The sequence below is a fragment of the Cornus florida genome, unplaced genomic scaffold (genome assembly GCF_030987335.1).
Source record: "Cornus florida cultivar Cherokee Brave unplaced genomic scaffold, ASM3098733v1 CherokeeBrave_3.0.0_Hap2_Chr01, whole genome shotgun sequence".
Lineage (NCBI taxonomy): Eukaryota > Viridiplantae > Streptophyta > Magnoliopsida > Cornales > Cornaceae > Cornus > Cornus florida.
The window spans coordinates 55,957,811-55,973,061 of NW_026775571.1; the positions used below are offsets into that span (position 1 = coordinate 55,957,811).

The 15,251-nt window shown below is 38.3% G+C and overlaps 1 protein-coding gene across 1 annotated transcript in view; it reads right to left on the bottom strand.

Annotated features, from left to right (window-relative positions):
- Nucleotides 1-439: 439 nt before the first annotated feature.
- The window catches only part of LOC132297640 (uncharacterized), a 31,469-nt gene continuing 16,657 nt past the window's right edge, over nt 440-15,251 (bottom strand). Inside the window, exons 9-15 of the mRNA XM_059794929.1 lie at nt 9,265-9,445; nt 9,025-9,084; nt 8,688-8,942; nt 2,905-3,163; nt 2,620-2,825; nt 2,293-2,343; nt 440-1,246 (exon numbers count right to left, since the gene is read on the bottom strand). Of these exons, the coding sequence (XP_059650912.1) occupies nt 956-1,246; nt 2,293-2,343; nt 2,620-2,825; nt 2,905-3,163; nt 8,688-8,942; nt 9,025-9,084; nt 9,265-9,445 (1,303 nt within the window). The 3' untranslated portion in view covers nt 440-955. The remainder of the gene's footprint in view (nt 1,247-2,292; nt 2,344-2,619; nt 2,826-2,904; nt 3,164-8,687; nt 8,943-9,024; nt 9,085-9,264; nt 9,446-15,251) is intronic.

Below are 15,251 nucleotides of genomic sequence, written 5' to 3' on the forward strand. Positions count from 1 at the left end.
AGAGCGGAATGTGGAATGGAAACATAAAATTCACGTAACCAATCGAACATACGGTTTGCGTTGCTCTAGTTCTTCCGCAGCTTTTAGTTCTTTAATTTCACTGGTTGCTGTAGTTCCTCCGCGCCCACCCCGAAATACATGTCAATACTAAAAGTGGTATACAGATGCAGTATAAGTGATACTACTTGTGTGTTACCATTACTTGGTAAGATCTGAAACAGAAGAAAAAAGCTTGAACTTGATAAGAGTTTCACCTTATTGGATCTGTGCTTATGATACTCCCATTGGTGAGGAGAGCTGTGTGTCTGTAAAATAATGAAGTAAAGCCAATTAGGGCAAAAGGAAATGAAGAGCAGCCATTGACGCCACCTGCAAGTGAGTTAAGCTTTACAGGGTTGACAATCACCAACTAAAAACATAAGATAATAAAAGTAACAAGGTAGTGAAAACTTGGAGAACCTAAATTTTATTACTGCACAACAGTTTATTAAAGATCCGTCTTCAACACGTGTGATGCTTTGATATTCATTACAAGCCCTTCCAATCGTCGTCATCATCCCCCGCCCATCCCCTCCAGTGTACAAAACGCGTAATCTCTCTGCGTTGCTAAAGATCTATGGAAATGAGAATCACAACCAATGAATCTACTTCACCTACAGATATAATTACATCTAAAAATTCATTTTATGCTAAAAACTTTAACTGTCTTCTATTGATCAGCTTCGTGCCAATAATTTACAAAGCTACGTATCTTCATAGATCTCAGGCCACCCACATGTCAAGGACGAAATTGCCAGTCACTTCAAGCAGCAGCCCCTGAACCAGGTCATCATCCCTTGTCCTCATTTTGAAAAATAGGAGGTGGGATGGCCGCCAGTGACAGTTTGTGAGTGCCAAGATTTCAATCAGAATACAAATGCAGGTCCATCACTAATTCCACATATATCCGCCACAATTAACGAAACAGTTCTGGGAATGACCACATTATGAACCTTGCAAAGATGTCGGTCTCCAGGAATTCTATATGAGCAGCCCGTCCAATGATGGTATTCAAGTTCCTGCCTTGGGATGAGGTATCAAAGTTAACATCACATCGCATGAACACTCTATGCTCAGAAGATGGGGCCCTTATTTGGTCCATGCAATTATTCAGCATCTCAAGAAAGATTTTGCCCTTTTTTGAGTAGTCTGCTGAAGATGCCACGCAAGTTTCAAGTCTTGCAGAATGATATGGAACATAACCATCCTGAGAGACGATCATTTGTAAGAATTGCAATCGCAGGAAAGGGGGGTTGGGGGGAAATGAAAATTACAAGAATAAAACATAAAAGTAATTCTTCTTAGTCTCACTTATTCAATCAACTTATATCTTGAACCAAAGGAATTTCAACGCAAACAATAAAAAAGTTAGTATTTTGAGCCAAAACTTGATGCTATTTTGAATATATATAGCAGTTATTGCATGCTATTTTAAATATAGATATCAGTTACTGCATTGAACTTAAGCTCCTTTGGAGTTCCAGTCAACAAAACCACAATGCAATTGCCCAGCACTCTTGATACAAATCCAAACAGGGGTTATTAATCTGATTTGTTGTTTTGTATGGTAATGTATCTGCAATAATGTCCTCAACATGGTAGATAACGCTCAAAAGAAGTATAATTTATATATAGATTTAATCATTTAGATCTAAGTTTTAACAACATGCATGGATTGATTTCAAAGGATATTATATGTAAATTTCAAATAGCAAGGTACAAGGAGTTAATTTCCACCCAAAAAAAAAAAAAAAATGGAGGGAGGGTACAAGGAGTTATTTAAAATCCATGCCAGAAGGATTCTAATCGAGTAATGATTGCTGTATTATTTAATCTCAAATCCCTCGACTTCAAATCCATTTATTTATGCAAATGTACATTAGTTTCTTTGTTGCCCAAAAGGGGCTCTCTCTCTCTCTCTCTCTCTGTCTCAGCTTCCCAAAGAAGAAAAGCAATCTTCAATATGGTCATTTGCATCATTATTTCATTGCAGGTATAGACAGAAGTCACAGAACCTTTCAATGCATAAAAACAAAGACCAGCTTATAGTGTCGTGTTCTGGTAAATAAACACAAAAATCTCACTATCAAAACAGGAGATTGCCCTATTCTAGTCAAACCTATTCACAGTCCTCCCACCATTTGTGGTGAAAATAAGATGGTGGAGAAATGCAAGTATAATCTGTTCTGTCAATGAGTTAAAACAATTACCATAAGCAAATTTACAGTATGGGTGCAAAAGAGAAGGTAATACCTGGGGTGAAGATAACAGAATTATATTCCTGAAATTCTCCAGTGACTTTTGCTGAAAGAACAAAAGAAAGTGTTTCAGAATTTTCACCCGAGAAGAAAGAACACAACAACTGTCTCCTTTCGACTTGAAATGAACCAAATCACGTTCTGATACAAGATGTATAGTGCCACTAGTTTGCCAAACATATATCATTCCAAGTGGAGTGAAAAGCACTCCAACTGTAAGAGGCCACAATTCATGACTCAACAATCTTGTTTTGCTAACCCATACCCCCGTCAGTTCTCGACAAAAATAAATAAATGGAAATAGATCGGATCTAGTTATTACCTTGCAAAGTTTGAAAAAGAAAGTGTTTTGGAGATCCGGATCATCTGTGAAAGTGAGCTGATGAATGCACTGTGTGCCCTTGAGCTTCTTCAAGAGCCACAGCCCAGAATTGAATAGAGAGTTTGAACAGTACAGATAACCTAAATGTGGACCAGATATAGAAACATATGTATACAGGTATCTTAGGTATGGTTCCATAATGCTCTCTGCAATGAGAATAACACAAACTTAGAACTAAATTACATGCTAATAGACAAATAAAGCCTCCAAAGCTATGAAACATACCCGTTAAGGCAGTTCTTATAATGACGTTTCCGATGGAATGCCCAACAAAGCTGAGCTTGATATTTATTAAGCGTCCAGATCTTGAGGCTTTATCCATTTTCTTCTTAATGAAAGAAATCACTTCTTGAGCCAACCTTAGTCCCATTTCTCTAAAATCTCCAGAAGTTTTTTCTTCATTCACCTCTGACATAAGAAACTCCACCTTGGGATCAATTAAAAGCCACTGATTCCGAACAAGCCGCAAATCAAGATGATGTCCCTATATATGATTTGAGTCATGATGAGTATAATTTGATCCATCAACACTTCGAATAATGATGCAATACAGAAGATTCATGAAATAAACTTCAAAAAAATTATTCTAAACGACAACCCTTTGAATAATGATGCCATACAAAAGATTAAAGAAACAGACTTCAAAATCAATATTCTAAAAATCAAACTCATCATTTTAAAGAGCTTTTTGCAGTACAAAAAATGAAGCACATGCAATGTAGTACCCAAGCTTTTGCAATCCAACATAATATTCCAAATAGTTGAACTCCCTTTTGGGAACACAAACTCTCTCTCTCCTTTTATTTTATTTTATTATTATTATTTTTTTTTTGTGTGTGTGGATAAGTAAGACACGTGCACCCAAACCCAACTAGGACCTTCCCTTTTGTGGCGGGATGTACCACAGATGTTCACATTTGTGGTAGAACTAGGGTCTGAACCCTGAGATGAAAACTGTTTAGAAAGAACAAATCTATATTGCTAATTGATATGCATCTCAGATCAAGAACAGGTAGTTACAATGGACAAAGCAAATACTTCTTAAAGAATGAATAAATAATGGATTTCTTTGCTGCAAATTTTGAAACAACGCATCATTTTAGAAATGACATTAAGAACAGGAGAGAGAGAGAGAGGAGGGATGATTTGTTCTTTGCTGTTTGAAGCTGCTAGGATTGCAAAAGAGGGCTTTCTCGTCTAAAGGCAGGGGCGAGCTTTCTCACTATACGATGACCACTACGAATGACAGACCAACGACGATGAAGGAGAAGGAAGAGTAGGAGCTAGCTTTAATTGAAGTAGGGGCAGAATCGAAGCGAAGAAATTCTGAGTTAAAGCCACAGAATTGTTTTACCAGCACGAGTGATCATCAACAAGAAAGTTTGATACAAACTCTCCAATCAGTTCAAAATTCCCTCGCAGATTATTCAGTGCTACGACCACAGAATTGTTTTACCAGCATGAGTGATTGTCAACAAGAAGGTTCGATGCAAACTCACCAATCAGTTCAAAATATATTCCTTTACATAAAATTGATTTCAGGACGAATCTCTTTCTGACATATTTGAAGCTGCTAGGATTGGATTCAAATCATGTGCCTTTTGCATCCAAACGAATCCTTTGAAAGCAATGAACAGTCACTTGGCTAGGGCAACTAAATTTTCAGGACGAGTCTCTTTCTGATATATTTGAAGACTGTCAAACGGCTTAAAAATTAGTAGAACTATAACACAATATATGGAATGTAAATTTAGTAATGCTATAGTAAAGGATAGTATAGCGAGAAAAATTCCAGATCAACACATCACTCAATGTCATTATTTCGATATATAGGATCAGCGATACAAAAACCAGGGAGATTGATCATAAAGTAGTAGAATTGGAATGGTTGGACAAAGTGGAGGAATGGTAGTGAGATTTTATGCGATAAATGAACACTGAATAAGTTAAAAGGGAAAGTATATATGACGGTCACTAGACAGGCTATTTATACAGAGTTAAGTGTTGGATGTTAAAAAAGAACCACGAACAACAAGAGAGTAAGTAGAAGAGATAAGATTAAAAATCATAGGGTTAGGGAGAAATTAGGTGTGGCGCCTTTTAGCAAGAAAATAAGAGAGTAAACTTCGGTAGTATAGACATATTCAATGTCGACCTATAGATGCACCACTGATAACTACGGGAGGCAATTCGTGTTGGCAGGTTATAATCGTGTCGTGTGGACCTATGAATATTCTACTAAACAAGTCAACCAAAACAAGACCTATTTAATAATTGTGTCAGGGACCTTGACACGAACATGACCCGTTCATTAAATGGGTAACAAAACACGACCCATGTAACCTGTTTAATAAACATATCATAGTAATGACACAACTCGTTTAATGACCTGTTTAACCCGTTTAACTTATATGGGTCATTCATTAAAGTATAAAAAGTAAATATAATGAAAATTTTGAAATAATGGATGACTAAATTCATGAAAATAAGAATGATTGGGAAAATACAATTGCAAAAAAAAAAAAAAAAAAAAAAAAAGGCCAAATGCAATATCCATATTGGATTTACATTGAAATTGTTGTACAGTATTGTATGAGTTGTCACACGTGTACAGTTAGATTACATTGTATATTAGGGCTTTCAGTATTCTACAGCCCACTCACCTACCCCTCATTACCATATATAGAAGTACCCTGTATAGGGTTTACTTGTTCTCCACTCTCCTACTCCCGTAACTTCTCCTATATAAACATCATTATATTATTGTATTACTCACTCAATAATATATACTTTTCATATATATTCTCTCTCTCTCTCTCTTTCAACATGGTATCAGAGCGGAAATCGATCCCTCCTTAAATTTTTTAATTTTTTTTCAGTCTTACTCATACTCCGATCTTGATTCCATCTCAACTTTCTCTCAGCAATCTCTTCTAGGCGTTCTCTCCTCGGTGATCTCAATTCTCATCACGACAATCTCTCTCGGATCCCTCCTCGGCTCTCTCCTCGGTAAATTCTCTTGGGTTCATCTCGGCTTGATCATGGTTCTCTTATCTCGGCTCCCTCTCACTACTATATCACATTTGTTCGGCAGCTTTTGTTATGGATACTAAGGAATCTTATCTACTTGGGTCAATCACCAGCACCAAACTAAAAGGCTCAAACTACCTTCAATGGTCTCGAGCCGTAGAGGTGTTCTTACAGGATCGAGGAAAACTTTCCAATCTTAAATCAACCAAACCCACCAATGATGAAAAGATTATTGAGGCTTGGGAGAAAGAAGATGCTCAGATTATGACTTGGTTATTGAACAGCTTGGAGCCTGAGATCTTCAACAATGTGTCATTCCTAGAATCTGCCAAAGATATCTGGGAAAATCTCGGGGACATGTATTCTTCAGAGAAAAATATTTCTCGTATTTATCAATTGCACCAGGATCTTTTTAATCTCCAACAGGGAGATCATTCTGTTGAAGATTATTACTCAGAACTGAAGGGTATGTGGGAAGAATTGAATGTCTACCAACCATTGACTACAGACATAGAACAACAACAAAAAAGCATAGGAAGAAGTTTCGGGTGGCAAAATTTTTATCTGGTCTTGAACCCAAACTCGGTCCGATCAGTTCGCAGATTTTGTCTGGCAAGGAACCCACAGCTAGTGAGACTTTTGCTCAAGTTCGAAGAGCATCCATTCATGCCCCTGTGATTGAGAAGGACAACCACTCTGCTCTTGTTCCTAGTGAGCAACATAATACTTTCCGTGGAGGACGAGGGGGCAGAGGTCCTTCAACCCCGGTCGTGGTACTCGTGGCGTCAGAGAGGGTCGCGGCAGCAAGAAGTGTACTTATTGTGGCCGAAACAATCACTCTGTTGACTTCTGTTGGGCTCTTCATCGAAAGCCAGCTTGGGCTAATCAAGCTTCGGTTTCGGAGGAGACTACTCCCACTCCTGCAAATGAACAAGTCGTTCTCTCCAAAGCCAAGTATGATTCTCTGGTAAAGCGTGAGCGTGCAAATCAGCCCTCCTCCACCGCTACCATCGTTAGTTTAGGTAATACGTGTCTTTATGCTTCATCTTCTGCACCTTAGATCATTGATTCAAGGGCATCCGATCACATGACATGTAACCCATCTCTTCTTTATGATATTTCTCATGTTTTCTCACCATCGGCTAACATTTCAATTAATTATCTCTTGACATAGACTGGCGCCAAACTCTCAACTTGAGTCTCAAAGGTATTCATCCTCTCCGTATTCCTCCAGAAATCTACTTCTCCTTAGCACTTCAATCTTCTAGTCTAGTTATCAAATCCAACCTTTGTGGATTAATTGACTCGTGTTGAACTTTGAATAAGAAAAGTAGTAGTGATCGATTCAACACGTAATCTCACTCGCCAAACTATAAAGAAGGATTAATGAAAAGTAAAATCCTAGCAGAGGACTGCTAAGATAAATCACAAACAAAAAGCAGTATGATGAATGCACGCTCAGCATAAGCCTCTCTGTGTTGTATTCTTGATATATTAGGTTTTCTGAACCACAGGTCTATAAAGAGCAGAAAGAAATTATGATTTTGAAGTTTTAAAATGAATCGGATCGACACTAGTCCAAAATCCCTCAATTGATCCCTTCGATAGATTGAAATCCCCTGCGTACTTAGAAATTCCCAAAAGCACATAAAGCATATCAAAAACAACTTTTCCATTATTAAACATGAAATCTATGAAACCTAATTGATGAATGCATGAACATAATTTGGTAAGTCCATGCATAAGTATCAATTTAGCCTTTTACCCTTAGCATAATAGATTAGCTTTTCGCCCTTGATAGTAGCTTCAATACCAATTCTACCCTTTATACAAAAGGTAAACTTGAAGCTAACTTTCAAAATTCCAACTAACAACCAAAATTACCGACTCAAGTTTTGGACACAAAATTTTCCAACCAAAGTCCAATAACCATGATATATATATATATATATATATATATATATATATATATATATATAGAGAGAGAGAGAGAGAGAGAGAGAGAATGTTTCAATTACGCTTTAATGAGTTCTGAAGATATACGGACATCGAAGATATAGAGAGAGAGAATCAAGGTTTTGATTTTTCAAAGTGTGATGAAAGACGAATAGAAGAGAGATGAATTGAGAATGTAGGAGAGAAAAATTTTTGTTTCGATAATTACTGAGATTCACCAGAGGAAAATGTTTCCAGATAGGTCCGTGTAAAGGAGAGCAAAATAACTTGAGAGGTTTTGGATGCACAAGTCATTTTTGTAAGAAAAGGTGTACAACATTCTGACCTGTTACCCAATTCTATGTGCAACTAAACACAAAATATGCGACAAATATTATCTAGAAAAAATTGCATGTTGAAACAAACGGATAATGAATTGGTTGGACCAACTTATTGTCCTCAAATGCTTCCTGTTCAAATTATGAAACCTATTAGAAGTATCAAGTCACATAAAGCAAGGCATTAACTGTTCCATAATCAAGATGAAACAAAAGAGTCAGTTTAATTAGGTACCCAGGCCTCATTTCAATATTTTTCTAACCTACGTTGTTTTAAAAGGAAAAGATTACAATAACTTCTCCTGATCCCCCAACCAACACTATGAACTTGAATGGTACCATTTGTCCAGACTCCAGATTCAGTGATCAAGATAGCAAATCAATGAATGTACTAATGGTTTACGATAACCACGACGTTTAGATATGTTAGGGAGCATTATTGTAATTGACTCTACATAAGTCCACATGGTAAAGGAAGTGGGTGGTGAAGTTTCACCTAAAGTCGAACTTTGAAATCCTTGACAAAAAAGTAGCATATACAAACTAATGGTCAGATAGATATGGCACTACTTTCAAATAGAAAGATCTGTCTGATGTTGTAAAGAGATCATTTTGAACGTGAAAACCTTAAAAGAGAAGAATCAACAACGGCACAATACATGCAGGAGGATAATTTAAGCAAATGATGTGGGAACAGAAGCATGCCTGGAAACCATGGACAAAGACCACAATCTTCAAAATGCGACCAATTTGTTGAGGGCTAGCGCTAGATAACTTGTTTATGCTCTTAAAGCCTACTCCAGCAAGTAAGATAGGTGTGTCAATCTGGTCCACACTACTGAAGAATGAATTTACACTATTTGAACGCAGTGGTGCATTCACAACACGTTCTACAATTATAATGGGAATGGTTGAAGGATCTCCAAATATATGCATGTCTTGAATTGACCGGTTGTTAATCTGCATTGAAATAATATATGACCATAAGCTGCTGCATAGAAGATTAAACCATGTAGTACGCCATACAGAAGCACCAACTCACCCGCATTTGTGCAATACTTCGACGATGAAGCTCAGCACGCATAGCTGCAGTCTGGGCAGGCTGCACACAGCAAAACAGATTCCAGATTAGAGACTGAGTGCTGAGGAGAACCTCCAGTGCTCACTAAAAGAAAGGCGTGAAGGTGAGCAAACTATTAATTTACCTAAACCTAAGCAAAGAATGTTACTTTGAGCACACTAATAATGGAGCATATAAAAAAGTTTGTATTGGTGCAATTACATCTTCAGTTAACTTTCGTAACAATAACTTCCCACGAACACTGTGGTAGGAAGAGTCATCGACTCCACTATATTGGTGTGGCATCTCAACCTTTGAGTAAACCATCCATATTGACCATTCAGCTTTCCGATCATTAGCCCATGCATCCCGCAGATTTTCCAGAATTTTTATTTTGTTAGCCCTGTAGTAAAATAAAATATCAGCATCTGAACTAATGGTACAAAGCAATAAGCACAGATAGTTCAACATAACATGAATTTTTATTTTGTTAGCCCTGTAGTAAAATAAAATATCAGCATCTGAACTAATGGTACAAAGCAATAAGCACAGATAGTTCAACATAACATCAGAAGCTCAACTCTCCATTTCACTCTTCCTATGAACAGCTATAAAGATAAAGCTTCAACTATCCGATAAACTAAAGATATTCTATCTCAAGAAACCTTCAATCCCTACACTACAATCAAATTAACATAATAGAGAAATTTAACATGCCTCGAAGCAAGGATTACATAATATAAATGTAAAAATAAAATAAAATAAAATAATAAATAATAATAATAATAATAAATAATAAATAATTTACTAGTTCAGCCACGTCAATTAAAAGGGGAGAATTTATCAGAATGAAAATTTTGCTAATCATATAGGAGGGATGTACATGATATTTTCTAAAAAATGATAACACCCTCATAAAAAATTTAATAAAAAAGACAAGGTGGCTACAGTGATCTTCCTAGTACTACTGAAAGTTTGGGTCAAGGGATATTGAGTAGTTTGTGGCTCGCCATGGTTGGAGAAAAAAAAAAAAATCAAGTGATGCAGCATTCCGTGAAGTAGGTAACTCCTATACTGAAGGTCATGCCTGCCTTCTTTTAGTATCGCCCGACCAACTACTCACTCAAGAAGTAATCATGCAGTATCAAATCAAAACACAATTTCTACTAAACTCATGTAGTCATGCCTGCCTTCTTTTAGAATCGCCTGACCAACTACTCACTCAAGAAGTAATCATGCAGTATCAAATCAAAACACAATTTCTACTAAACTCAGTTGGATGCGAAGTCCCAATTCTTCTCTCTGAATACAGGTAAAACTCCTGAAAGAGACACCCATCACAGCAAGTGAACACAAGTCAAAACCCTCCGGCTCCAGGTAAGAGAAAATGTTTAAAAGCAAAAGGCTTGGAGCAGAACATTATTTCACCATGTATGAAGGGGAAGGGAAACTTGTGACTTGCACCAAAGAGCAAATCAGAGATGACATGTGATACAAAGAAATGCTCGGTTAAATATGTTTAGTTGTTTGGCAACCTCTCAAAGTGAAAAAACGCTGTGTGAATAGACAACGAAGAGTTTTGGGGAGATCAATGTCTATTTATTAGATTCTGGAGCTCTTACTTCAGATTTTGCAGCAAAACATTTTGGAAGTAAATCCATGGTCATTTTATGATAAGCCTCTGGTTTAAAGCAATGGTAACCAGAGGTTCACTTGGAATGGAAAAGATCAAGAGCATTCCTCTAAGGATTAGAACTACCAGACTTGCATCTACACACTCGATCTGCCACTAGGTTCAAGTAAGATTACAGATGATACGAGTAAGCAATTCTTCACTTACAAAATGATGGCACAGAGATATATTAGCTCATTTCAGGGTTCAAGAGACGATATTGAAAAGGAGCCAGTGAACACAATAACACTCAAAAATCCTAATGGAAAATGGTTTAAACAACAACTGGAGCTTGAATGGATACATTTCAATTGTTCTCACAGCTAAATGTTTTGTCCAAAACGTGCCCATTGCCACACAAGCTCCAAAACACGCAAGGTCAAGCATGTTTGGCAGCAGATGAGAAAGATACCCAAGCAAACAGTTCCAAAATTTTGCATCTTGCAGGAGCAAGATCAAATGCATAATGGTACTCATGAAGATGTCAATAGGAAGCAAAAATAGACGCAACAAACATTGCCGTTGCTAAGATACAGATTCATGTTTGACATATGTTGGACACCAACACTCCAGGATCCTTCGAGGCAGGTGGGATAAATTTGGATGTCTATAATTTAAAAAATAAATTTCTTAATTTCGGACATATGGCCAACCCTTCTGAAGCACTTGCCAACATGGGACTTACTAACCTTGTACATTGAATTAGTCTTTCTACAAAAAGATGTAGACAGGCTTAGTAAACGAGTGAGTGAGTTGGAAAGGAAAGAGGCATCATAATATTTTGTTCACATATTTATGTACATGCATAAACGCACAAAAAATCATCTACATTATATCCTTATTTATGATCATCTTTACATGACAAGGATGATAGTGATTATATAACTTTATATGTTATAATTCATCTAGTCATAGAATATTAGATAATTATATGAAAACTAAAAGTTAAATATACAAAAGTGCCAAGTAGGTAAAATATTTACAATGTGAAAAATTCACTGTTCATCTAAAGATAGTGACCAAATAAACTGTTTTACTTTTTCTTTTTTTAAGTAAAATTTCATTAAAGAGTGCTCAAAAGGGGAGCACATCCATATGCAACTGCACAAAAAACCAAAAAGACCCACTATACTCTGAAACTATCGACAAATTCCTCCACAGATTACAATTCCACCCGTGAAACCAAAAGAATAAAGAACTAAGAATGGAGTATCTAAGCACTCAAATAAGAACCACCTCTCCATCAAAGGACCTCCCAAAGGGAAGCTGCCCTCCAAGCATCTCATGCTTGATTCCCTCTGTACATTCTCTTCAAGCCTCAAGCAAGCTCTTCGTGGAATCCAGGAAGACTCGATGACCAGCAAATAGCAAAATACATGGCCCAGCCGCCCATCCATCCCTAGCGACAGGGTAACGCAAAAGAAGAGGATGGACTGAATCTTCATCCCTCATGCACATACAGCACCAATTAACTATAATCTGACGCCAATCTATTGTCAAGGTCCTCCCCAAGACGTCGTCCATCCACAAAAAGTCACCTTTAGAGGGGCTTTGGTGCACTAAACTGCCTTCCAAGAAAAACAGATCCCCCAAGCATCCAACATCCAAAAAAAGGCACCTTTAGTGGGGCTTTGGTTGCTAGACTGCCTTCCAAGAAAAAGAGATCCCCTGAGCATCCAACAGTCTCCAATTGATGAAATTCACCTCAAATTTCCCATTACTGGAAGCCACCCAAAACTACTCATTAAGCCCATCCCCAACCACATGCTGGCAATAAATCAATGGTAGAAACTCAACGATATCCTCCAACTCCTAATCTTGAAAATGCCTTCAAACAGAACATCCCAAGTCATCGTCCCACTATCAAGCCAACAACAGTCGGCAACCGAGATCTTCTTGTCCACAACATTCCAAAAAAGTCTAGGGAAAGCACACACTAGCAGTCTATCCCCACACCAATCATCCACTAGAAAACAAATATGCCTCCCACTCTTCACCCTAAACTGAATATGTTTTGAAAATTTGACCCAACCTTTCCGGATGAACTTCCAAACACCCACCCTTGTCGATGACCTCACCTCTAAAGAACACCATCCACCCCTAGCTTCTCCAAACTTGCACAGGACAATCCTCCATAATCTGTGCCTCTTCACCCCAAATCTCCACAACCACTTGCCCAACAAAGCTTTGTTGAACATATCCAACCTCTTAACACCCAGGCCCCCAATCAGAATTGGATTGCAAACCTGCTTCAAATTCACAAGATGGAACTTAAATTCATCACCCATGCCACCCCGCAAGAAGTTCCTTTGAACCTTCTCAATCCTCATTATGATAGAAGAGGGTATCTAGAATAAGGAGAGGAAGTAAGTTGGAAGACTCGGAACAAAACTCTTCAAGAGTTAACCGTCCCCCTTTGAAAGATATTGCTTCTTCCAACCTACGAAACTCCTCTCAAACCACTTAAGAAGATACCCTACTCAAAGGTGCCCCCAGTGTGAACCCAGGTATAACAGCAGAAAAGCCCCAACATCGCACCACAGAATATTAGCCAAAGAGGCTATCTCCCCAACCTCCCTCACGGCCTCAACAGCACAATCTCACACTTCCCAATATTGATTTTCAGCCCAAATATAACCTGAAAGCACAACAAAACACACCACATGAACCTCAACTAAGCCTCTTCCGCATCACAGAAAACGATGGTATCATCAGCAAATAGAAGATGAGATATCTCCAACTGATTGGAGGGTTCCCTACCCACTCTGAACCCTTTAATATAACTCAACACCACTGCCGCACTCATCAACTTGTTGAACACCGCAATCACAGTAATGAACAGAAAGAGGACAAAGGATCCTCCTGCCTCAAGCCCCGAAAGTTGTCGAAGAATTCGGATGGCGGCCCTTTCACCAAAAATGAAAATCTCACTGTGGAAATGTAGAATCGATTCCATCTCCCCAACTCTCACTAAAGCCTATCCTATCCAAAACATGCATAAAATAAATAATAAATAAAAACTCCAACTCACATGATCACAAGCCTTCACAACATCAAGCTTACAAACACCTCCAGCACCCCACTACTAATCTTGGAGTCCATAGACTCGATAGAATCAAAATTGAGCCCAAAATCTGACGCCCACCATTAAAAGCCTTCCGGGACTCTGAGATCACGCCATCAACAACTTCCTTCAATCTTAGGCTAGGATTTTAGTTATTAGCTTCTACATTCCACACACCAAAAATAATAGGTCTAAAATCCTTAACATCAATTGCCCACCCTTCATTGAAATAAGCACAATAAAGGAAGCGTTCAGACACTTCTCAAACCGACCATGCATATAGAAGTAGTTGGCAGCGTCCATCACCTTTTTTCGGACCACCTCCAAATTCTGTTGAAAAACCCCCATACTGAAGCCATCCGGCCCGGAGCCTTGTCCCCATTACAGCTCTTCTATTTTTTTTCCCGGATAAGTGTCCCCATTACAGCTCTTCAAAGCCAAAAAAACCCCTCTTCAACAAAAGGTCTCTTCAGTCGATCTCTTTCCTCCTCTGAAATCATATCAAACTACCAATCCATTCAGCAAGGATCTCCAGTTAGATCCCTCTACGTGCAACTGTTGATTAAATGAGCAATCCCTCTGCTAATGTGCTCCTCCTTGCTCAACAAATCACATCAACTCAAATTCTCCCAACGTGATTAGTTATCCGGTCAGCATTAGCCAATCAATGAAAATATGTGTTCCTATCCCCTTCCTTGAACCACAAAGCCCTAGACACTTGGCGCCACGAAATCTCCTCCAGAATAGCAATCTTGACAATCTCCACTTTACACTCCTTCCTCTTGTACTTCTCCATGACATCTTAACCCACCACCCTTTCTTTATGATCTAACTGGACAATATTCATCTTCTACCATTCAAGGTTACCGAACACCTCCCTATTCCACTTCTTTATATACTCATTCAGTAATAAAAAATTGTTAACTAGGACAAAGCTCCAACTACCCCTCATGTTATAACCATCCCACCAATTCTTTACTCTCCTTGAAGATCTCGACACGGAGCCTCATGTTTCCAAACCTAAATGTAATTTTCCTCTTCCTTAACCCTCTTCATGCCGAAAACAACTAGATGTGATGCAAAACTGGTCTAGCCAATGCCACCTAAGCAACATCCTGGAACTTCTCCTCCCAATCCCCAAAGATCAAAAATCTATCCAAACAAGATGAGGAATGAATGTCTGCCACCACATAAAAGAAGCAACCTCCATCAGCAAATCAATTAGTTCTTGTGCATCAATGAACTCAGAGAACTGCTCCACCCGTGGATCTCTCCAAAGCAAATCTAACCACGTTAAAATCCCCACTCACACACGAAGGAAAATCCCATCTCCTCCACACATAACCTAACTCCTCCCACAATAAGCCCCACTCCACATCCTCAACAGGAACGTACACCCCTGAGAACAACCACCAAGAAACATCCCCCACCAGAGAGAATACACAAGAGACTAAAAATCTCCCCTTTCACATA